The sequence below is a fragment of the Trematomus bernacchii genome, unplaced genomic scaffold (assembly GCF_902827165.1).
Source record: "Trematomus bernacchii unplaced genomic scaffold, fTreBer1.1, whole genome shotgun sequence".
In the NCBI taxonomy this organism is placed as follows: Eukaryota; Metazoa; Chordata; class Actinopteri; order Perciformes; family Nototheniidae; genus Trematomus; species Trematomus bernacchii.
This window is the reverse complement of record NW_022987342.1, coordinates 9,016,984-9,039,857: the sequence shown is the minus strand read 5'-3', so window position 1 is coordinate 9,039,857 and position 22,874 is coordinate 9,016,984. Positions and strand designations below refer to the sequence as shown.

Sequence of the window (22,874 nt, the reverse complement as noted above, 5' to 3'; positions counted from 1 at the left end):
ATTTTTCATGGTGGGGCTAAGGTGGAGCTAAGCCATTTCTTGGTATGGCTGTAGCCTACCCCAGCCACACCCTGAAGCCACCACTGAGTATAAGAAAGCATACAATTAAGTTACCCAAATAAGGTCGAAGTACATCAGAATTGTTACCTCCAACTAACACTGAGATGATCATGTTTGGCCATTATACATCCATGGTTTGGCCGAGCAGACCTCCGGCAGAGCGCGAGCAGGTGTTCTGTGTCTCTGCCGCTGGAGGGCGACAACATCCGGGCCACGCAGTAGGGCTTGGGAAGTAAGAAGAGTCGCCCCACCAACAACCACAACAATGAAGGCTATCATTCAGAGGGTCACCAAGGCCAGCGTGACAGGTGAGCTTCCGTTTTAAAATGAGTGAAGGTGGCATGTTTTGACGCCTTTTATAATACCTCTAAACCGAGCCTGTTAGCTTTCATGTGTTATCGTCGGTGTTCATGCATGTTAGCTAACCTAGCTAGGATAGCATTAGCACCTCCAGCTAAAATGAAGGAGGCTCCAGGGCCAGCCAGGCGTGTCTCTGAACGGAACCCAAACAGAGAATTGCTGTCTGGGGGTTCAAGCTAGAAAGAAACCATTGACTGTGTATATATATACATACATGCATACATGCATACATGCATACATACATGCATACATGCATACATGCATGCATACATGAACCAGGGAATGTTATTTCACCCTGAATGACTGACTGACAGCTGAATGACAGCCCTATCTGCTCCACACACAGTCTGTCACCCGTCAGTCATGGCTGCTTGTCACGTCAATCACATCAATCTATACATTAATGCACAATTTACTATTCACAAAGTTTTGCATATCTGTCCAAAATAAATTTCAATGTTAACATTGAAAGAACAGCTGCAATATTGTTTGTCTATCTAAATGACTAAATGTATAATCTATATTTAGCTTTAACTCTTCCAATGCTTCTTTAGTAGGGTCAATTCCATGTTAAATCTTAAAGGACATCTATTTCACTTGATTATTAATACAGTATTTGTTTCAACCCTAAATCTTCTATTATAGCACAACAAAATACATTTGTGGCAAATGGGAACTGCATAAAAACAATAGCATATTCATTGGATGTAAAATTCAGAATATGACAGTAAAAATACATTTTAGTTAATCGCTTTAACGGCTAGCAAGATTCCATTGTCAAACCATAAGCTACAAATCAGGGACTTTTATTTGTATAACATATCCTTATTATTTCAGATGAAGTATATTAAATACTAATGCACAATCTTAAAGAGCTTGCCTATGGAAGTCAGCCAGCTTTATTGAGAATTTGTCAACAAAAAATGTCATTACATTTGACCGAAAACTGCCCCCAATGGATTTAAACACATCTGCATAGAAAGCATAACATTAAACAAGGAAACAATACCATTTTATAATAAACCACATCTCAAAAGTATCACTCAAGATATTTAAATCTTTAAAGATATAAAAAAAACATTTAATATTTTTAAAAGATAGACATTTTATTGATACACTGAAAGGACATGAGGCAAGGCAAGTTTTATTTAAATAGCACCCTTCAAAACAAGAAAAACATTAAGAGCATTAAGAAAAATGGAATTTGAAAACAGACATTAAAAAGCAAAGAGAATAAACATGAATAACACAGGTAAAAATACATGAATAAAAGTTACAGTGCAGTTTAAGATATGAATAGTTCAATTAAAAGCAGCAGCAAAAAGAAAAGTCTTCAGCCTGGATTTAAAAGTAGTCAGAGTTGCAGCGGACCTTCAGGTTTCTGGGAGTTTGTTCCAGATATTTGGAGCATAATAACTGAACTTCTCCATGTTTAGTTCTGACTCTGGGGACAGAAAGCTGACCAGTCCCTGAAGACCTGAGAGTTCTGGATGGTTCATAATTTAGCAGGAGGTCAGAAATGTATTTTGGGCCTAAACCATTCAAAGCTTTATAAACCAGCAGCAGTATTTTGAAATCTATTCTTTGACACACAGGAAGCCAGTGTAAAGACTTCAGAACTGGAGTGATGTGATCCACTTTCTTAGTGTTAGTGAGGAACCAGTGTAAAGACTTCAGAACAGGAGTGATGTGATCCACTTTCTTAGTGTTGGTGAGGAACCAGTGTAAAGACTTCAGAACTGGAGTGATGTGATCCACTTTCTTAGTGTTAGTGAGGAACCAGTGTAAAGACTTCAGAACAGGAGTGATGTGATCCACTTTCTTAGTGTTGGTGAGGAACCAGTGTAAAGACTTCAGAACAGGAGTGATGTGATCCACTTTCTTAGTGTCAGTGAGGAACCAGTGTAAAGACTTCAGAACTGGAGTGATGTGATCCACTTTCTTAGTGTCAGTGAGGAACCAGTGTAAAGACTTCAGAACTGGAGTGATGTGATCCACTTTCTTAGTGTTGGTGAGGAACCAGTGTAAAGACTTCAGAACAGGAGTGATGTGATCCACTTTCTTAGTGTTAGTGAGGAACCAGTGTAAAGACTTCAGAACAGGAGTGATGTGATCCACTTTCTTAGTGTCAGTGAGGAACCAGTGTAAAGACTTCAGAACAGGAGTGATGTGATCCACTTTCTTAGTGTCAGTGAGGAACCAGTGTAAAGACTTCAGAACAGGAGTGATGTGATCCACTTTCTTAGTGTCAGTGAGGAACCAGTGTAAAGACTTCAGAACTGGAGAGATGTGATCCACTTTCTTAGTGTTGGTGAGGAACCAGTGTAAAGACTTCAGAACTGGAGTGATGTGATCCACTTTCTTAGTGTTGGTGAGGAACCAGTGTAAAGACTTCAGAACAGGAGTGATGTGATCCACTTTCTTAGTGTTGGTGAGGAACCAGTGTAAAGACTTCAGAACAGGAGTGATGTGATCCACTTTCTTAGTGTCAGTGAGGAACCAGTGTAAAGACTTCAGAACTGGAGTGATGTGATCCACTTTCTTAGTGTTGGTGAGGAACCAGTGTAAAGACTTCAGAACAGGAGTGATGTGATCCACTTTCTTAGTGTCAGTGAGGAACCAGTGTAAAGACTTCAGAACAGGAGTGATGTGATCCACTTTCTTAGTGTTGGTGAGGAACCAGTGTAAAGACTTCAGAACTGGAGAGATGTGATCCACTTTCTTAGTGTTAGTGAGGAACCAGTGTAAAGACTTCAGAACTGGAGAGATGTGATCCACTTTCTTAGTGTCAGTGAGGAACCAGTGTAAAGACTTCAGAACAGGAGTGATGTGATCCACTTTCTTAGTGTTGGTGAGGAACCAGTGTAAAGACTTCAGAACAGGAGTGATGTGATCCACTTTCTTAGTGTCAGTGAGGAACCAGTGTAAAGACTTCAGAACAGGAGTGATGTGATCCACTTTCTTAGTGTTGGTGAGGAACCAGTGTAAAGACTTCAGAACTGGAGAGATGTGATCCACTTTCTTAGTGTTAGTGAGGAACCAGTGTAAAGACTTCAGAACTGGAGAGATGTGATCCACTTTCTTAGTGTCAGTGAGGAACCAGTGTAAAGACTTCAGAACAGGAGTGATGTGATCCACTTTCTTAGTGTTGGTGAGGAACCAGTGTAAAGACTTCAGAACAGGAGTGATGTGATCCACTTTCTTAGTGTCAGTGAGGAACCAGTGTAAAGACTTCAGAACAGGAGTGATGTGATCCACTTTCTTAGTGTTGGTGAGGAACCAGTGTAAAGACTTCAGAACTGGAGAGATGTGATCCACTTTCTTAGTGTTAGTGAGGAACCAGTGTAAAGACTTCAGAACTGGAGAGATATGATCCACTTTCTTAGTGTCAGTGAGGAACCAGTGTAAAGACTTCAGAACAGGAGTGATGTGATCCACTTTCTTAGTGTCAGTGAGGAACCAGTGTAAAGACTTCAGAACTGGAGAGATGTGATACACTTTCTTAGTGTCAGTGAGGAACCAGTGTAAAGACTTCAGAACAGGAGTGATGTGATCCACTTTCTTAGTGTCAGTGAGGAACCAGTGTAAAGACTTCAGAACTGGAGAGATGTGATCCACTTTCTTAGTGTCAGTGAGGAACCAGTGTAAAGACTTCAGAACTGGAGAGATGTGATCCACTTTCTTAGTGTTGGTGAGGAACCAGTGTAAAGACTTCAGAACTGGAGAGATGTGATCCACTTTCTTAGTGTTGGTGAGGAACCAGTGTAAAGACTTCAGAACTGGAGAGATGTGATCCACTTTCTTAGTGTTGGTGAGGAACCAGTGTAAAGACTTCAGAACAGGAGTGATGTGATCCACTTTCTTAGTGTCAGTGAGGAACCAGTGTAAAGACTTCAGAACTGGAGAGATGTGATCCACTTTCTTAGTGTCAGTGAGGAACCAGTGTGAAGACTTCAGAACAGGTGTGATGTGATCCACTTTCTTAGTGTTGGTGAGGAACCAGTGTAAAGACTTCAGAACTGGAGAGATGTGATCCACTTTCTTAGTGTCAGTGAGGAACCAGTGTAAAGACTTCAGAACTGGAGAGATGTGATCCACTTTCTTAGTGTCAGTGAGGAACCAGTGTGAAGACTTCAGAACAGGTGTGATGTGATCCACTTTCTTAGTGTTGATGAGGAACCAGTGTAAAGACTTCAGAACTGGAGTGATGTGATCCACTTTCTTAGTGTCAGTGAGGAACCAGTGTGAAGACTTCAGAACAGGAGTGATGTGATCCACTTTCTTAGTGTCAGTGAGGAACCAGTGTAAAGACTTCAGAACTGGAGTGATGTGATCCACTTTCTTAGTGTTGGTGAGGAACCAGTGTAAAGACTTCAGAACAGGAGAGATGTGATCCACTTTCTTAGTGTCAGTGAGGAACCAGTGTAAAGACTTCAGAACTGGAGTGATGTGATCCACTTTCTTAGTGTTGGTGAGGAACCAGTGTAAAGACTTCAGAACAGGAGAGATGTGATCCACTTTCTTAGTGTTAGTGAGGAACCAGTGTAAAGACTTCAGAACTGGAGTGATGTGATCCACTTTCTTAGTGTCAGTGAGGAACCAGTGTAAAGACTTCAGAACAGGAGTGATGTGATCCACTTTCTTAGTGTTAGTGAGGAACCAGTGTAAAGACTTCAGAACAGGAGAGATGTGATCCACTTTCTTAGTGTCAGTGAGGAACCAGTGTAAAGACTTCAGAACTGGAGTGATGTGATCCACTTTCTTAGTGTCAGTGAGGAACCAGTGTAAAGACTTCAGAACAGGAGAGATGTGATCCACTTTCTTAGTGTTAGTGAGGAACCAGTGTAAAGACTTCAGAACAGGAGAGATGTGATCCACTTTCTTAGTGTTGGTGAGGAACCAGTGTAAAGACTTCAGAACAGGAGAGATGTGATCCACTTTCTTAGTGTCAGTGAGGAACCAGTGTAAAGACTTCAGAACAGGAGAGATGTGATCCACTTTCTTAGTGTTAGTGAGGAACCAGTGTAAAGACTTCAGAACTGGAGTGATGTGATCCACTTTCTTAGTGTCAGTGAGGAACCAGTGTAAAGACTTCAGAACTGGAGTGATGTGATCCACTTTCTTAGTGTCAGTGAGGAACCAGTGTAAAGACTTCAGAACAGGAGAGATGTGATCCACTTTCTTAGTGTTAGTGAGGAACCAGTGTAAAGACTTCAGAACAGGAGAGATGTGATCCACTTTCTTAGTGTTGGTGAGGAACCAGTGTAAAGACTTCAGAACAGGAGAGATGTGATCCACTTTCTTAGTGTCAGTGAGGAACCAGTGTAAAGACTTCAGAACAGGAGAGATGTGATCCACTTTCTTAGTGTTGGTGAGGAACCAGTGTAAAGACTTCAGAACAGGAGTGATGTGATCCACTTTCTTAGTGTTGGTGAGGAACCAGTGTAAAGACTTCAGAACTGGAGTGATGTGATCCACTTTCTTAGTGTTGGTGAGGAACCAGTGTAAAGACTTCAGAACAGGAGTGATGTGATCCACTTTCTTAGTGTCAGTGAGGAACCAGTGTAAAGACTTCAGAACAGGAGTGATGTGATCCACTTTCTTAGTGTTGGTGAGGACTCGAGCAGCAGCGTTCTGAATTAGCTGCAGCTTTCTAATAGATGTTTTAGTGAGACCTGTAAAGACACCATTACAGTAGTCCAGTCTACTAAAGATAAAAGCATGGACAAGTTTTTCCAAATCCTGCTGTGACATTAGTCTTTTAATCCTAGATATGTTCTTTAGGTGATAGTAGGCTGACTTAGTAACTGTTTTAATGTGACTGTTGAAACTCATGATTTCTGGCTTTTTCTGTTGTTTTGAACATTGCCGACTGAAGCTCAACGCTGACTTGTATTCGTTCCTCGTTTATGACCATCTTTGTTTAATTTAAGAAAGTTCTGACACATCCAGTCATTGATGTGTTCAATGCCTTTACTCAGTGTTTGAATTGGATCATAGTCTCCTGGTGAAATGGTTATGTAAATCTGTGTGTCGTCTGCATAGCTATGGTACCTTTACCATTTAGTCAAATCACTTATTTTGTTGAATTCATTTGAGACTCCCTGGCTTGTACCATGATTCTGTTATATTGTTTTTGCAGGGCAATTGTTGTAAAACCTTTTGGTTATAAATAACGTTAACAAAATTGTCTGCATAGCATGTCACTGAATGACCACAGCATCATCTCTCTGTCATTAACCTTTGTGTTCCTACAGTGGGGGACGAGGAGGTCAGTTCAATAGGCCGAGGACTGTGTGTGCTGCTGGGGATCTCAGTGGAGGACACCCAAAAGGATGCTGACTACTTGTGAGTGTTTTTTTGGGGGGGCTTACACCACAAACAGAACTCTGGACTGGATTTGAAATAACTTTTTAGAGACTTTCACCAGAACAATAGTGGTTGCACTGATAAGTTTGGAATTATAAACAGATAAGTGGTATATCAACATAAACATCTTTTAGTTGACCAATCACAGACAGAGTCGTCTAGCTAACCAATCAGAGCAGACTGGGCTCTGGTTTCAGACAGAGGGTGAAAGGAGGTGCTGCAGCACAGGCAGTATGAGAACATTAAAGCATGGAGACATGACACAACAGAAGCACAAAATATGTGTCCTCTTTAAGGAACTAAAACATAAAAACACAAGCAACGTTTTAAAAATGATTCTTTCAGATAGTTAACATCTAAGTCAAATTCCTAGTTGATTTCATGTGTTGGCATGTAAAGCAGCCAAAGCCGGCCTTTAGTCATTCTAAAGTCACAAACTTGCGCAAAAACTTTGAAACATATTCAGCATTAATAGGATAAAACATGCAAATGTCTAGTGTGACCCCTTCAAAATAAAGCTTATAAGTTCTCAGGTTGACCAGAGGGATGTTGAGTATTACACACAGGTTGGTTTCTCGCTTATTTTCTTGTGTGTTTTCAGAGTACGCAAGATCCTGAACCTGCGGCTGTTTGAAGACGAGAACGGGCGAGCGTGGAGCAAAAGCGTCATGGACCGGGACTTTGAGGTGCTGTGTGTGAGCCAGTTCACACTGCAGTGTGTCCTGAAGGGCAACAAGCCAGACTTCCACGCAGCCATGCCTGCAGAGCTGGCCCAGCCCTTCTACAACAGCATCCTGGAGAACATGAGGAGCAGCTACAAGCCCGAGCTCATTAAGGGTGGGTGAAGTGATGACTCAGCCATTTATACTCTTATGTTTTTTTTTTTCTTCTAAAGATTTTTTGGAATCAGTTAAATAATTTCCCCAGTCCCCATTGTCGCAGTTTTTCCTAACATTTAATGTTAGCCCTTTGTCAGATATTGAGTAGTTGATAGCCATTGTTTATTTCATGACATTATGAGGGATTAAGTATAGTATAGCCCAATAGTCAACCTATTTTTATTTTATAATTGTTTTTATTAATTGAAAAAGATAGCTTTGTTAACCTATTCGGGTGACCCCCCCTCAAATAAGAAAATAGATGCGAGTTCATGGCTACTGTAGACAACGTTCTTGTTGCTCTGTGTTGCGTTGTTAATGAGTGAGACACACCGGAGTTGAGGATCTGTGGGGTTTATTCTCTCAAAAATATATAATTTACAATTTAGGCATTTAGGAGACGCCTTATTCCAAAGCGACTTACAATGACCAATTACAGGGACATTCTCCCTGGAGTAACTGAGGGCTGAGTGCCTTACTCAAGGGCACATTAGTAGTGGTGTTACAGGCGGGATTTGAACTCGCAACCTTCCGATCATCAGCCCACCTCACTATCCATGAGACCACCAACATTTAAATTTAAATACAATTTTTTTATTGATTTATTTTTTATGAGATCCATTTGTGGCGGACGATATTTATTTGTGGCGGCCCGCCACAAATAAATCAATGTATGGGAAACACTGGGCTACCAAAAATAAGTTAAATAATTAACCTATTGTTGCAGTTTTTTTTATAAACTAATGTCAGATATTGAGTTTCTTGTAGCCATTGTTTATTGACATTACAATGTATTATGTGTCAGCAGAGTTGAAAAAGTAAGAATTGTTACGGTTGCTGTGAAAAGTGTGGGGGTTCAGAACGAGAGGACGATTTTCAGGAGGTTGGAGGACAAACTGGCTAAAGAAAAACTCAGTTTCTTTCCAGCTGCTTGTTTTGAGCTTATTAAAAACAAAAGTGTTGAGGGTCAACCTTATCCCCACTCACTTACACGTTTGGGTCCGTGCCCTGTCCCCCTCATTTTTAATTGCCTTTATTCCCCCCTTTTTTTCTGTGGATTATCAGTGCTGTGACGCCTCTCTTGTGACGGTGGCGGTGAACTGGGTCAGCCCACCGGGGAGCAGGTGCGGAGAACACCTCGTCCTAGCAAGGGAGGCATAAGGCTTCCTAATTAGTCCCCCCCTCCAGAGAGGAAATATGATGATGCGGCACTTTTTGGCCCACGGCTTTGTGGTGCAGAGGGTGTCATTAATCTCACGGACTCAGTGGAACAGAGAGGTTCAACTTCCTGTCCTCCTACAGCCGCTTTTGTCCCCATCGTCTCAAGGCTCTACGTTATCCTACATCCTTATGGAACATTTACTGCCAACGCAAAACAAACTCCGCTTCTACCTTTAAATATTAGCATGTGGTGTCATTTGGGATGTTTTGAGGACATATTAGGCTCCTCTTCAGGTTCATATTTGTATTTAGTGTCTCTACTGGGACATGTCTCCATACTTTAATATTAAAAAAGCTCTTTATTTTTCTCATACTGCCTGTGCTGCAGCACCTCTTTTCAACCTCTGTCTGAAACCAGAGCCCAGTCTGCTCTGATTGGTTAGCTGGCCGGCTCTGTTGTGATTGGCCAACTGCTTAGAGATGTGCCTGAAGTGTCCTGCTCCTTGGCCTATCACATACAATGTGTTGGAGGGCTAGCCAACAGAAGCGCTATGTCACGGATGTAAACAAAGAGGTCCAATGGAGGCGTTTCAGGCTGGGGGGAACTTTGGGAACCCCAAAAAGCATGATAGGGCCTCTTTAATAAGCTGACTGTGGCACTGATGCTAATCAGTGAAACTTGAGTGGATCTTATGGTTTGACTTTTAATTGCAAGAGGAGTATACTACAATGCAAGATCCCCAGAGCCAGGGTTTATTTGCTTTATCAACATAATCTGAAACGCTATTCAGAGATAACAGTTACCATAACGTTGGGAATGAAATGTCTTTGTTTAGCCAGGCTGTTGTTCTCAGGCTCCCATAAAAGAGTGCGTTGCTCTTGTTGCATCATTTGACTCTTCCTCCGCACAAATAAGTCTCCTTCTTTCAGGCTTGTGAAATGTCTCTGTGATTCTTTCTGTGTTTCCAGATGGGACGTTTGGGGGCTACATGCAGGTCCACATTCAAAACGACGGACCTGTTACCATAGAGCTGAGGTCCCCCACTGGCCCATCGGACCTCAAACAGGTAACTTAGTGAGCATGAAGTAGATTGATAAGAGCAAGTTTTTATTTTCAGCAACATGTTCATTGATTTTGCAACGTTATAAACTTAACACAAAAAGTTAGGAAATGTGTGTTTGGTAGATGATTTCTTTATTGTAACAATGCTTCTTGGCAATACATCTTATTCTGTTGGAAAGCCTGTTTTCATACCTTTCAAATGGTGCCTCATTTGTGACGAACATGCATTTGTGGGAGGAGCAGTAGAGCTGAGTATGTGGGTTGCTCAAATCTCCTGTCAATCCACTTTTCAGTACTCATATTTTACCACTAGGTGGCGATATTTGCTTTGTGTGCAGTACTGCTTGCTTCTCATGTTACACTTGGAGCAGTTTTTTGTAATTGAGAGGCGAAGTCCCTCCCTTTCCGGTGGACCTCCATGGGACCTTATTTCGGAAAAAGTATGTATTGAAGTCAATGGAGAGAGAAAGATTATCTTTCGATCCCGTTTGAATTGTGCCACGAATTACACATATGATATTTGTCAATTTAAAAGATAATTTTGCAAGTCAAAAAAAAAATGTGTCGTAAAACTGTGAAGTAACACATTTTTTTGTGTGAAACCGCTCAATGACCTACATCTCCCGTCTCGCACCACACACCAAGACGGCCGTCACGTTGGCACATTTCACCTCTTTCTTTCAGAATGAGGCGGAAAGTATTAAAAGAGGTGAAAATCACTACAAGTCTGGGCATGTTGAGAGCTGTGCATACACACAAGGGGAGTTAGTCGGTTCCGTAAGAGCCAGCATGCGGGACCGGGATTCTGGGATTTGTAGTCTTTCTAGTTGCATATTTTTCATAGTCTTATATTTCAACAGTTTTACGACAAACTGTGACTTTTTTGACATGGAAATTATTATTTAAGATTGACAAACATCATATGTGTAATTCATGGCACAATTCAAACGGGATCGAAAGATACGTTTTCTCTCCCCATTGACTTCAATACATCATTTTTCCGAAATAAGGTCCCATGGGGCGGAAGTAGATGGGCGGGACTTCGCCTCTCTGATATTAATGATTTGGATATGAAATATTGAACCTGCAAAGATGTTTGGTTGTGAAATTCTGTTTCATTGTCCACCACAACAGACTTTTTTTTTTTTAAATACTTAAAATATATTTATACAGGTAATATACACATTTTGAATATCATGGTATGGTTTTTAAAAGGGGAAATACCAAGACAGTGAACGTTTTTTAATATAAACAAGAAAAGACATGTATGCAAAGTTATTTGATTATTAAAAAGGTACATATACCACTCTTCTGCTATTACTTATCCTAAAGGAAACCTATCATGCTATATTTAAATGATATATTGTAGGGCCATACCTATATAAGGTATATTTATACGTTTCTGTTTTCAAAATACCAAACAGATCATGCATTTTAGCCATGCCTCATTTCGCTCTATGTGCTGTTTGCTGTCTACGGGTCTGATTCTGCTGACCACGCCCCCCTGCAGGAGAGGGGAGACGTGCTCTGATCAGCTGCTGGGCTGTCAGAAGAGGGGGAGAAAAAGAGATCTCCGTCCTCCGTGTTTTATTATATAGAGTCGTTATTCATTTGTTTTAAAGCTCAATAAATAACAAAGAAGACCTTTGACCGGCACTTTTCTCATTTTGTCCGGAAGATTTAAACTTTAACGGACATCTTGACCGGCGAAAGAAACTGAAACTGAAACTCTGCCGCACGGTCCCCTCGTTCCTTGGAAGAGGCGGAGAGGTGGGTGTTTGTCATCTGCTGGTGGACTAACCGGAGAGAATTACAGTGCTCCACATTCCCCTGATAGGTGGAGAGTTGGCCCAATAGCCGTAGCGCCACCGTCCTGACGTCAGGACAGTGTTCAAATCTGGATCAGTTTTTATCAGATCCGTTGCAGCCCCTTTTTTAGAGATTTGGGTATGGAGGAAAATAGAGAGGGTTGTGTTTTCTGACACTTGGTGAGTTCCCTGGAACACCGGGGACACATATTCATGTATAAAAGACGTACAAAAGTGCATTTTGCATGATAGGTCCCCTTTAAAATCATAAAGGATACAAAACACAATAAAGCCCTTAGGGATTTTGACATGATGGTCCTGTAATAAACACTAGTTATACAACAAGATAAATGAACAGAATAACAAGACAGCAAGGAGGAATACAATCAACATTCTAAATAAAAATAGCAGAATCTTCCACAACATTTTGGCCCAAACTCCCAGAGCTTTTAAACTCAACAGACACACTGACAGTGAGCCCCAGGGTGGATATACACGTCTTCATATTTGAATGTTCCTCCACTGTCAAACTCTACTTGTCATTTTGCTCTCTGAATAAATGATGCTAAGCTGAATCTTCAAATATGTCCTGGCATCAGAGCCCTCTTTATTATTCAAGTCAAGCAGAGTAATAGATCTTTATCACAGAAGACATTTTCACTTTGAGTTAGAACTAATAACATATACGACCTCTTTGTAACAGAAATTGAGTGCCAAGTCAAATTTAAATGTTAAAAGGATTAATTAAACTGGAGATTCACTCCAATATATTGGTGCAGGAATGAGCCCCAAAAGCCGGAAATGAGTTGGCTCTGTACTAGGGATGGGAATTTGAAAGCAAATGTATATTCGAATATTCGACCCCCAAAAAAACGGTTAACCGATTAACCGAAATGTACATATCCTATAAAAAAAAAAAAAAGAATGTGGGAATTTCTTTTACAAAAAAATAAATAATTAATTAATTTTGAAAAATAAATAAATACATGTTCAAATAAGTATAGAAACCAAGTCGAATTTGTCAAATGTATTGAACTGGTGATCACAGTTTGAACAGTTGACAGCTATAGGCCTACAGCTTTCATGCTTAAAACATAACTTGGTTTTTAAATGAAAGAGGGATCATACACGAAGAACATAACGGGTTAGGGTAACGTAACTCTATCACAACAGAGATCAACAACCTGTAACAGGGCCTATGCACAGAATGCAGCTATTCAATACTCATTCTTCTTTAAGAATATGAGCATGTCTACTCAGGGGAGAGGCGGGTGCGGAGACGATTCACAATCAGGCCAGCTGTAGAGAAGACCCTCTCAGCTGGAATTTGGGCATAAGATGAGGTTTGAGTCTGCGTGATCTGCGTGTAGGGAGGGGCAGCAGCCATATCGTTAGCTAGAACTAGATCTGATGGATTTGGACATAAACGCGAGTGAAGTATAACCGGACGCGAGAGAGAGATCAGCACCTGCAGCTCTGCCCGCTGTGAGGGACCGGTGAGCGGAGCAAAACACACCTTTAGACCTAACACACTTAGCTATGGCACTGTCGTATACATTGAATTATTCCATTTGATAATATGTAATCAACTTAGGCACCCCTCCCAAAAAAAAAATAATTACAATAAAAATATTCATAACTCATATTCGAATACCTGAATAATTTCGAATATTAATCGTTCCCATCCCTACTCTACCTCTGTAGTCAATTTTCAATCTCTGCTTGATGCACCTGGCTATTTTAGCTGCTACTAGCATAACAAATGCAGATTCTGACACAATCTCAGCTGTCGATACAGTGGTGCAGCCCTAAAACCCAGAAATGAGCATTTGACCTCTTCTGGTTTCCTTGTCTCGAAGTCAACATTTTTCGAATGGGTTTTTGGTAAGATGCCTGGACTATATAGATATTTAAGTTGTATTCTAGGACATAAGATACATCACTTGAAGTTCCTCAGCTTGTGTCATCTAAACGGCGATTGTTAACAAGTGCCTAAATGAGACTACCAAACGTCATCTAGACGAACCTAAGCCACCTTTAGCTTAGCGATGGTGATGTGCAGCCATGCAAGCCCTGATGTAGTTTGGTAATAGCCCAACGTTAGCTTTTTACTTTTGGAAATTGCATTTAAGCTTTAAAAAACATAAAAGTGGTGTTAGTATGTGGCAAATCATGTAAGAATTATAAACACGTGTTTGCCACAGATCTTATTTTCTTCTTTTTTGTCAAGGGAACCAAGAGAGATGCCTACACCAATACATCATTGCCGCAACACTCTATTGTGCATGGTGTTAATACAATTGTTTTTCTTGCAGATAACTATATAGGTATTTATAGTAATTGTGTTATATGTTTATTATTTAAATAGTTGTTTCCCTTTCCTGTAGTGTGTTCTATAGGTTTTTGTGCATGTAAATGGTCTGCAAAGACTAAAATCCCTGTGTTCCCTCCAGAGGGAGTTTCTCTCCCACACTGCCTGAAACGCCTCCATTGGACTCCTTTGTTTATTTCCGTATAATAATGACATCACCACGTAACACTCGTGCCTGTATTGGCTAGCGTACACATTGTACATTATATGCTGAGGGGCAGGACATTTTCGACACATCTTTAAGCAGTTGACCAATCACAACAGAGCCGGCCAGCTAACCAATCAGAGCAGACTGGACTCTGGTTTCAGACAGAGGGTGAAAAGAGGTGCTGCAGCACAGGCAGTATGAGAAAAATAGAGAGCTTTTTGAACATTAAGCATGGAGACATGTCCCATAGAGACACTACATACTGATATGAACCTGAAACTGAGCAAAATATGTCCTCTTAAATAAATGAAATCTACACCAATGTTTACTTTCACCTCTAGATACAGTATCTCTTAAGCTACCATTTGTAAACACCAGCCTCGTATAAAAACAAATTCTGATGTCTGTGCCCCTGAAAGACTGTCCCTTGCGTGGACCGTGGCCACAGGCCGGGCGTTGGCTGCTCTCCCCTTGGTGTACTTGGCTCTCTAGCCCAAAGGGAGGGATATTAAGCAGTCCTCAGAATTGTAATCTTGACTGTTTGGGATGTTTTGCTGTGGGGGCTGAGGAGCCAAAGCCAAGGCCAAAGATGAGGGATAAAAGACCAGCCAATAGGCTAAGCTTGGCACGAGGGGGGAAATGAAGCAATGGGCCAACAGACACTGTTCCTTTCTTTCCATGAATCAGGGATTTAGTCCACTGCAGGGTCAAGCGGCCAGCAAACAATGGTGTTATCCAGAGCAATGAAAATACTCCTGTTGGGATGTTCTCTGTGGATCAATAGCAGAAGGGTCTTTATGGAGGTTGTTGTGTATTTTGTTTAGGACTCTAGGCTGAAGCCGAACACTGGAATGATGTAATGTGCAATCATGTTTTGCTATTTTTTTATCAAAGCGGGATTCTAGTTTTGCTTGACTGTAGCTTTTCCATTAGAGTTGAAATGTTGATTTATGGCAAAACGAGGAACTTGTGTTTGTTCAGTGTTATATCATCAACAGAGTCGGCATGTTAATGGGTTCAAATGGGAATAGAACAGATTTTTCTTTGTCCTCTTTAAATAATGTAATGTCTTACGCAATGCTTTGGATTTTAAGATGACATTTAGTTCATAAATATTTCCCGGGCAGCCATTAAAGTTTCAGCCTCTGTGCTTACAGATGGCGGGTAGCATACCTACTTCATCATCGCTGTTGTGCTGTTTCATGGAGCGTGAAGAATACAATGAAAAAAGTTTGATTCGAGTAGTGACTGGAGAGGCACTGGGAAGGCTTTATTTTTGAGCGCAGGCAGTCACAACAAAAGACTCATTGAAGTGATCATTGGATGGCCAATAATAGCTTGTAATGAGGACAGAATAGAAGCGTTTCATCAACAAAGAGAAGTCAGATGTGGAGTGTCGGTCTGTGCGCTGACGTGTGCCTCCTCCTTTGTTTCATATTTCTAAATGCATGTCGGAGCCTCTCTGTGAAAAGTGAACACGCTGCAAATGTCATGATCTGCAATTCATGATGCAGCATGTTCAGGGTGTGTGCCTCCAACCAGTAACCCCCCCCAGGAGCCCAAGACTGATTTAAAATGACCATTCAGCCATATACAAAATCCAACAATTGCACACTAAATGTTAGCCTTTGCAGACCATCTACATGCACAGAAGACCTATAGAACACTCTACAGCAAAGGAAGAACCCAGAAAGCATAAAGGGTTTCAAGGCAGAATCCACACATTTCCATTCATTGATCATTTATGCTATATAAATGTCTCCAATATATTTGTCGTCATCTCCCTTGAAGTGGTTGTACATGTTAATGCCACATTGTTCTGTTAGATCCATTTTTTTTTCTGAAGCAAGCCTTCCTTTGTATCCTTAGCTTTCAAAGCAGGAGAAGCAGCAGCAGCGGAAAGAGAAGACGCGCTCCAAGGGCCCCTCAGAGTGCAGGGAAAAAGGAGCGGGGCGGTCCCGACCGGACCCCAACGCCAGCAGTGGAGCCGACGGAGATGTGTCATCAGAGAGGGAGCCTTAGGTCAGCAGGGTGAGGAAGACTCACATAAACACATGCAGTCACACATGCTCATACACACACAGGGTGTCTGCAGGTCCTTGAACATCGTGTTGTGTTCTTGTGGGGATTTCAATTGACCGTGCAGTGAAAGCGTTTTATTGTCTTAAGCTATTTCATTTGTAAATATATAAGGTAAATATAAAAACGTTGCCTGTAGCGTGCATGTGTGTGTGAGGCGCTTCCCGTGCGGACCCGTGGTAAGCTGCAGTGAGCATCGTAAAACACACTTTTTCATACTCAACAGTAACACAAAACAAAACTCACTAGCTTGGTTGAGTCTTTCCATTGTTCACCAACCATCACCAACTCTGGTTTGGTCAAAATAATTAAGACAAACCATTCAATTAGTAAAAAGTTAAATTCCACCAAAAAACAAGCATTTCTCTTTAAGAAATCTGTAATACATTTGTCACTTGTAAAACTAGACCTTACTTAAATATTTGAAGATGCAGAGTTGGGTGATAATGCTTTTACGGGACATGAGTGCATAGAGTCAAAGAGGACAAGTGCATTCAGATAAAAAGAAAGAAATAGCAGAAGAGAGATGAAAGATAAAAGTCCCTTAAATTAACTGAAATTTGCCAAAACCCTGACAAAGACAAAATACACTTTATTGAGAACTCTAAAGTTGTTTTCAAGAGATTTTACACTGTTATAAAATACAGTGTTAAAAAAAGGTTCTCTCCCATTTAGGGTTGCAAAGGGAAGGAACACCTCCGGTAGATTTCCAGGAGATTTTCTTTTAAACTAGGTGGCGTGTTTTGGTTCAAAGTATGCCCATATAACCATTTCATTGAACTGTAACCACATGTGCAGATCATCTGTGAGGATCACATTAAATAGGAATCCAGCCTCTACGTGCACAGTGCGTAGTCCCATAACATGTGCAGCACACTGCTGCACTGTGAGACAAATGACTATATGCTTCAAGAAAAGAGTATTATATATTGAGTATATTACTGGAGATGAACATATTTTATTTGTTTTAATGGTATTTCAATGTACCATCAGATGGTTTTCTTCTGCAAAGTACACTGTAAGTAGTGAACTCTTTTGCTAGTTTTTGCTTGCTAGCTGTTACCATGTGGCATGTTGCTTGATTGAGGCTAATTGAGACGTTTAAATTCAACCATTTCCATTCATTTGCTGTTGTAAAACATTCATTTTATTGGTCTTTCATTTAAAACTGGGCCGTTATCGGTTTGAATTTTGCTAGCTAGCTAACTCACCATGAAGGACATTTTACATTGTTAGTTTTGGACAAGATATTGGATTATTTGTGCTTATTATATGGGATCTGTATTTGGTATATATTGACATTTGAATCCTTTTATTTCTTATTAATTCCCATTAAAGGTTTTCACCTTTAATATTCCCGGACATTTGCAACACTACTACAATTGATCATATTAGTTTAACTTGTCATGTACAATATGGCAGTTCTTAATGTGCAGTGAGAGGGGAACACAATGACCTCCAGATCTCTGTTTTCTATCCTCTTTAGTGCCCGGCCGCTCTCTTTTATTTGTTGACATTGTAATGAAACTTAGCAACGCTCATGATAAACAGACCTGTTTGCTCGGGTGCACCTAAGAGATACTTTTTTCTGTCGGCTCCATTTATTTCTCAGTTTGAATCCCCTTCCTGTCCAGTGAAAGTCATGTATTTCCAGATGTCTTGATTTTGAATGTTTGTGATAAACTGAAAGATGAAGTACTCCTTTATGTCTTGGAAAATTCTCCTAATTCACAAGCTAAATCAAATCAAATAAAAGACTTTGGATCAGAGGGAAAATGGTTTCAAAGCTGAAAACAGGACTGTCTTTCTAAGAAACTCATTCAAAGTTTTAGGAGATTCTTAGTTCTCCCAGGACAGTGACAACGCTAAAAACAAATGATGATCTTATATAATAGAATATTATGCTTTGCTGTACATTTAACTACCCAACAGTATAAAAAGGAGTTGGAATTACCACAACCTTAACACTCTACAACAATAAAATGCAAAAAAAGTGGTGCAGGAGGTGAGTCCTAAAACCGGAAATGAGTTAGCATTTTACCACTTCTGGTTCCCTCGTCTTAAAGTCAACCCCTTTCAAACATGTTTTTGGTTAGAAGCCTGAAAAAAGGTCTGTGGTTAACACAAGCCTCAGAGTTTTTTGTTTTGTACTACAACATCAAATACATCAGTAAATACCACATCGTGAATGTCCGAACCTCCTGTGAGTCATACAAACAGCGGTTGCTATCAAATGACTAAATGAGACTGCAAAACATCACTACGCCAAACATTAGCTACCTTTAGCTTAGCGGTGGTGATGTTTGCTTGTAAAGTTAGCTTTTTACTTCTGGCGGCTGCAATAAAACTTCAGAAATCATGAAAGTCATGTTTAATATGTGGAGATTATCTGGCTTAACAAAGTGTGTGAGTGGTATATTTGTGTGTTTGCCATAGATCTTATGGTCTTATATTCTGAAACTAATAGAAAAATCGAACTGCTGTTGTCGATAAAGCTCTTGCTCACGTTACAAACAAACATTGTGGTAGCATGGCTGCCCAGCACCACCGCTAAGCTAAAAGTGGCTAATGTTAAGCGTAATGACCTTAAGTAGTCTCATTTAGTCCGTTTTTATGACATACTGTACAGGCGCTTTAGACCTTCACCAGTGGGGTATTCACTGATATATTTTATCGAGTAGAACAAAACATAAAAATCGAGCAATGTTAACTTCTGGGTCGTTCTACAAAAGTACGTCATCCCTGCATCACTATGTTTTGCTGTAGTAATATTAATCCCAAAACGTGATATAGAAAGTAAAACACCGACCTGGAAGATTTGACTGCACAAGTACATTCTGCTGATAATACATTCAAAATTAAGTAAGATTTATGTATTTTCACAGTGTGACACTTTTAATCAGGTAGCGTCACTATACATCCCCTACCACTGTTCTGTTTGTTTCTCATTCTGTGGCTCACATTGCGGGGTGGGGGTTATTTGTTTACTATTGAAAAAACAGAGGAGTTGTTGGAGAATGGAGACGGGGAGGCAGTGAGTCAGCTCCGTCTGTGTCCCCTCGACCCTGCTGAGGCTGCTACTGCACCCCTCCTCTCCCCGTGTCAACTCTGTCGTCCCGTCTCAGACTCCTCTACTGCAGGGGGGGCCCATACCCTCTAATCTCAAAGTGCATGTTGGGTAATGCATGGAAACTTCAGCACCTCGTTACATAAGACATTTATGTCTGACAGAGAGCAAGATCGAGGAAGATGGGAGGAATGATAAAAAGAAAGCAAAAAATATTAGAGAGAGTCATTTGTTTGTTTTTTAAATCTCAGCGAGGAAGAGCACACGCAGCATTTCTGGAAATGTGTGGTACGTTGGAAGAAGAGGGAACGTTTGACTGTAAGAGATATGTCCTATGAGGGGCTTGTTTGGCTCCGGCGCTGCATATTTTAAAGAGAGAACTGGTGTTCCCGAGGTTTGCTTTGCATGACTTAAACATGAGCGGGGTGCTCTTTTCCGATGAGTAATTTGTGATGGTCTTCCATTATCTTCTCTGGCTTCCTTTCTTCATGGCTACAATGTTCTGACGTTGATATAAACAGCTTACAAGGACCTTTCTGCTGCTCGACAGGATGCAGTAAACAATTCTGGTCTAATGGTTTGAATATCAGCTATTACAGATCTGAGATATACAGTATTAAAAAAAGAACGGCCATTTAAGAAACATTTAATACACGGCTTGGTTGAATAATTGATTCTGATTGGTCCATTTGGACATTCAGCGGTCTGTTCTTTTTTGATAGCAGACCGTTACTAAGGACACTCTGATCAAGGGACCTTGAGCATTCATATCAATCCTCAAAAGGAAGTCCAGTCAATTTAGCATTAGCTGTTTCCCCTCCATCATAAAACACCATGGAATACTTTGGGAATCTTATTTTTATGTAGGGCACGAAACTTGGATTCATGTTGGCTGAGCTGTCCCCAGTAAAGACATTTTAAAAAGGACAAGAAAATAGGGCAAGAAAAGGAAAGAGGATATAAGACAGAGGGCTGGACGTCAGAGAAGTAAGCAGAAGACGACAGACAGGAAGTAAACACTAAAGGGAACACAGTATGGGCTCTGGCAGTGTTTAAAGACTGATTCATGGAAAATAAAATGTGAACAGACCTGGACAGTTACAGAAAACCCCCATCAGTGCTGCGGTCGGTTTTAGTTTACGTTGCTTTGCTACATTTCTAGCCGTTGCTTCGCAGTGGAACGAACTATTTTGTCTAGCAATAGAGAACCGCAGTGACGCGTCCTAAAACCCGGAAGTAAACTTCTTCCGGTTCCTTCGACAAATGCAATGCAATTTCTCCATAGGATTTTGGAAAATAGCTTGAAATAAGGTCTGTGGTTGAGACACATTTAAGAGACGGATCACGTTTTGTTTAGTCGGATAATCTCCACATGTCTACCCGTCTTTTCTAATTTTCTAATCATAAATCTATCGATCATAAATCTATCGATCATAAATCTATCGATTAGATTTATGATTAGAAAATGATAAAAGATGGGTAGACATGTGGAGATTATCCGACTAAACAAAACGTGATCTGTCTCTTATTTATTGCAAGTAAGGAAGTTGTTGTACATGAGTTTTGGTCTTAATATGCGCTGCTCAATATGGGCCTATAGGAAAATCTCTTAACTAATGGCCTATTACTTGTAGAATATGGTCATGTAGAATAAGGCATTAATAAGTGTTTTATAATGACTAATAAAGAGCCAATATACTGCTAATGTGCATGTTAATTAACAACTAGTTGATGGTGAATGTGTGTACCTTAATATAAAGTGTTACCAAAAGGTTTATATCAAATTATTGATTTATTTAGTAATAAGTGGGATTATATGTATGAGCGTCATCATAGCAAAAAGAACCCGACAGGGGTGCGATCACCTTGTCAGGGTTCCCTATGCTACATGGCCGGTTTGCTGCTTATTATCCATTACTAATTTGTTTGCTTTCACAATTGTGTGCCCTTTTTTTATTTAAACAAACTGTACAGTGTTATGATAAATGCTAATAAATCAAATCGATTTTAATCTGTTTCCTCTCGTGCAGATTTAAAAGCGTGGGCATGAAGGGGAGCCCAGTTTCTTCAGGAAGGCCTGACTCCTCAGAGACTCTTCCAACTTAACGGTGACTGTCCTCTTTCTTCTGGAAATCTGCAGGACTCTCTTGGCCTGTCGCAAAGCAGCGTCCCCCTTGCTGGTGTCCTTGGCTCCTCTCCTTCACAATCAGATATGACTGGCGGTGTAAAGCAAAGAAGGAAATTCTAACCTCAAGACGGCCCAGTTTTTCTTAGATTAATGGAGGGAGATTTAACAAGGGTGCACAGGAAGGGAGCGGACATCAGCAGCACTATGCTATGTGGTGCAGCAGCATTCTGTGATCTCTTATTATAATTTTCCTACTGCCGATCTTTCTATGTTTCTACCTCCATATGCCTCTGCCCGTCTTTTTCTCAGATTCTCCCTTCCTGTCTCATTCTAAGCCTGCTGTCCCCACTTCATCTCTACTTAGAGACATGGCACTGACCCTGAAGCATTACTCCTCTAAAAGTCCTTGGCTTATAATAATAATAATACAAATAATAATAGATGCTATTTATATAGCTCTTTTCCTGATGCTTAAAATACGGTACTAACAGTACTTATGGTACATGAACACCAGGACAGTGATATGAGTAACATCCTTGGAGCTCTCCTGATGTATACACATGTGTAAAGTCTACCATTATACCTCTATGAATGGACTGCATGTTTTATTGTCCAACTGAAATTACCAGCGCACAGATCTTCTTTGTAAATGAAATGCCCTGTGCTCACAATTGGTAAAAAGGATACATTTAGATTTTTACAAAACACAAAAAAGTGCAATGAAACAGATTTAGCCAAATAACGATGAGGTCCATTCATTTTGTGATCCTCTTAGACTGTGCACTAAAGAAGTCATGGAAGTTTGGTGTTCGTCTGCTTACTTCACCTTAGTCATTTAAGTCAAGGATGGAGTAGCTTCATATTAGTGACCATCAGTCAGTTTGTCTCTTTCACACGTACTTTGTCTCTGTGGAGATGGGACAGCTGTGCTTCACAGTGAACACCAGGATCACATCCACTATTTATTCATGTTTTGGCGATTACAATGTCCTCCTGCTGTCACTTGACAGATCTGAATGTACATCTTATTTCCCTTTTATAAAGATGTGAATAGAAAAGATATTCTGCTATGTGATCCTTGTTTTTTTCCACCGCTTCAATTTGCGTGTTGCTTGTCCTTATTTCTCTTTTCAGCATCACCACCTGGACCGTCTATACTGTCCTAACTTTTATTTAGTCCAGCAAGCTATTCCTGGCCAACCACACCAAACCCCCACCCCTTTCTCCCCCAACCTCCACTGGTGCTGAGCTGATGTTTCTCCATATTGTGCTAGAGAGGGAGAGGAGCTCGGACTTGGGAGCTTTCAGAGAGGGAAGACATGACCCAAATATGTCTTCTAGCTAGCTAGCCAGCCATAGTGCTGCTTCAAATTGGGCTGCAG

The 22,874-nt window shown here is 40.6% G+C and overlaps 1 protein-coding gene across 2 annotated transcripts; it reads left to right on the top strand.

The window, feature by feature from the left end:
- Positions 1-252: 252 nt before the first annotated feature.
- On the top strand, positions 253-22,554 carry dtd1 (D-aminoacyl-tRNA deacylase 1). 2 transcript variants are annotated; one of them, XM_034131060.1, is made up of 6 exons: positions 253-368; positions 6,678-6,768; positions 7,391-7,626; positions 9,798-9,895; positions 16,088-16,240; positions 21,395-22,554. In XM_034131060.1, the coding sequence occupies exons 1-5, from the start codon at positions 326-328 to the stop codon at positions 16,238-16,240; spliced, it is 621 nt and encodes a 206-aa protein (XP_033986951.1). In that variant the 5' UTR covers positions 253-325; the 3' UTR covers positions 21,395-22,554. The 2 variants fall into 2 exon arrangements, with proteins under 2 accessions (XP_033986951.1, XP_033986945.1); XM_034131054.1 differs by having other exon boundaries at positions 16,088-16,249.
- Positions 22,555-22,874: the final 320 nt, after the last annotated feature.

Coding starts and splice junctions, on each gene's coding strand:
- dtd1 (XM_034131060.1), top strand. CDS start 326: ATGAAGGCTATCATTCAGAGGGTCACCAAGGCCAGCGTGACAG. Junction 6,769..7,390: donor CAAAAGGATGCTGACTACTT/GTGAGTGTTTTT, acceptor GTGTGTTTTCAG/AGTACGCAAGATCCTGAACC. Junction 9,896..16,087: donor GCCCATCGGACCTCAAACAG/GTAACTTAGTGA, acceptor TTGTATCCTTAG/CTTTCAAAGCAGGAGAAGCA.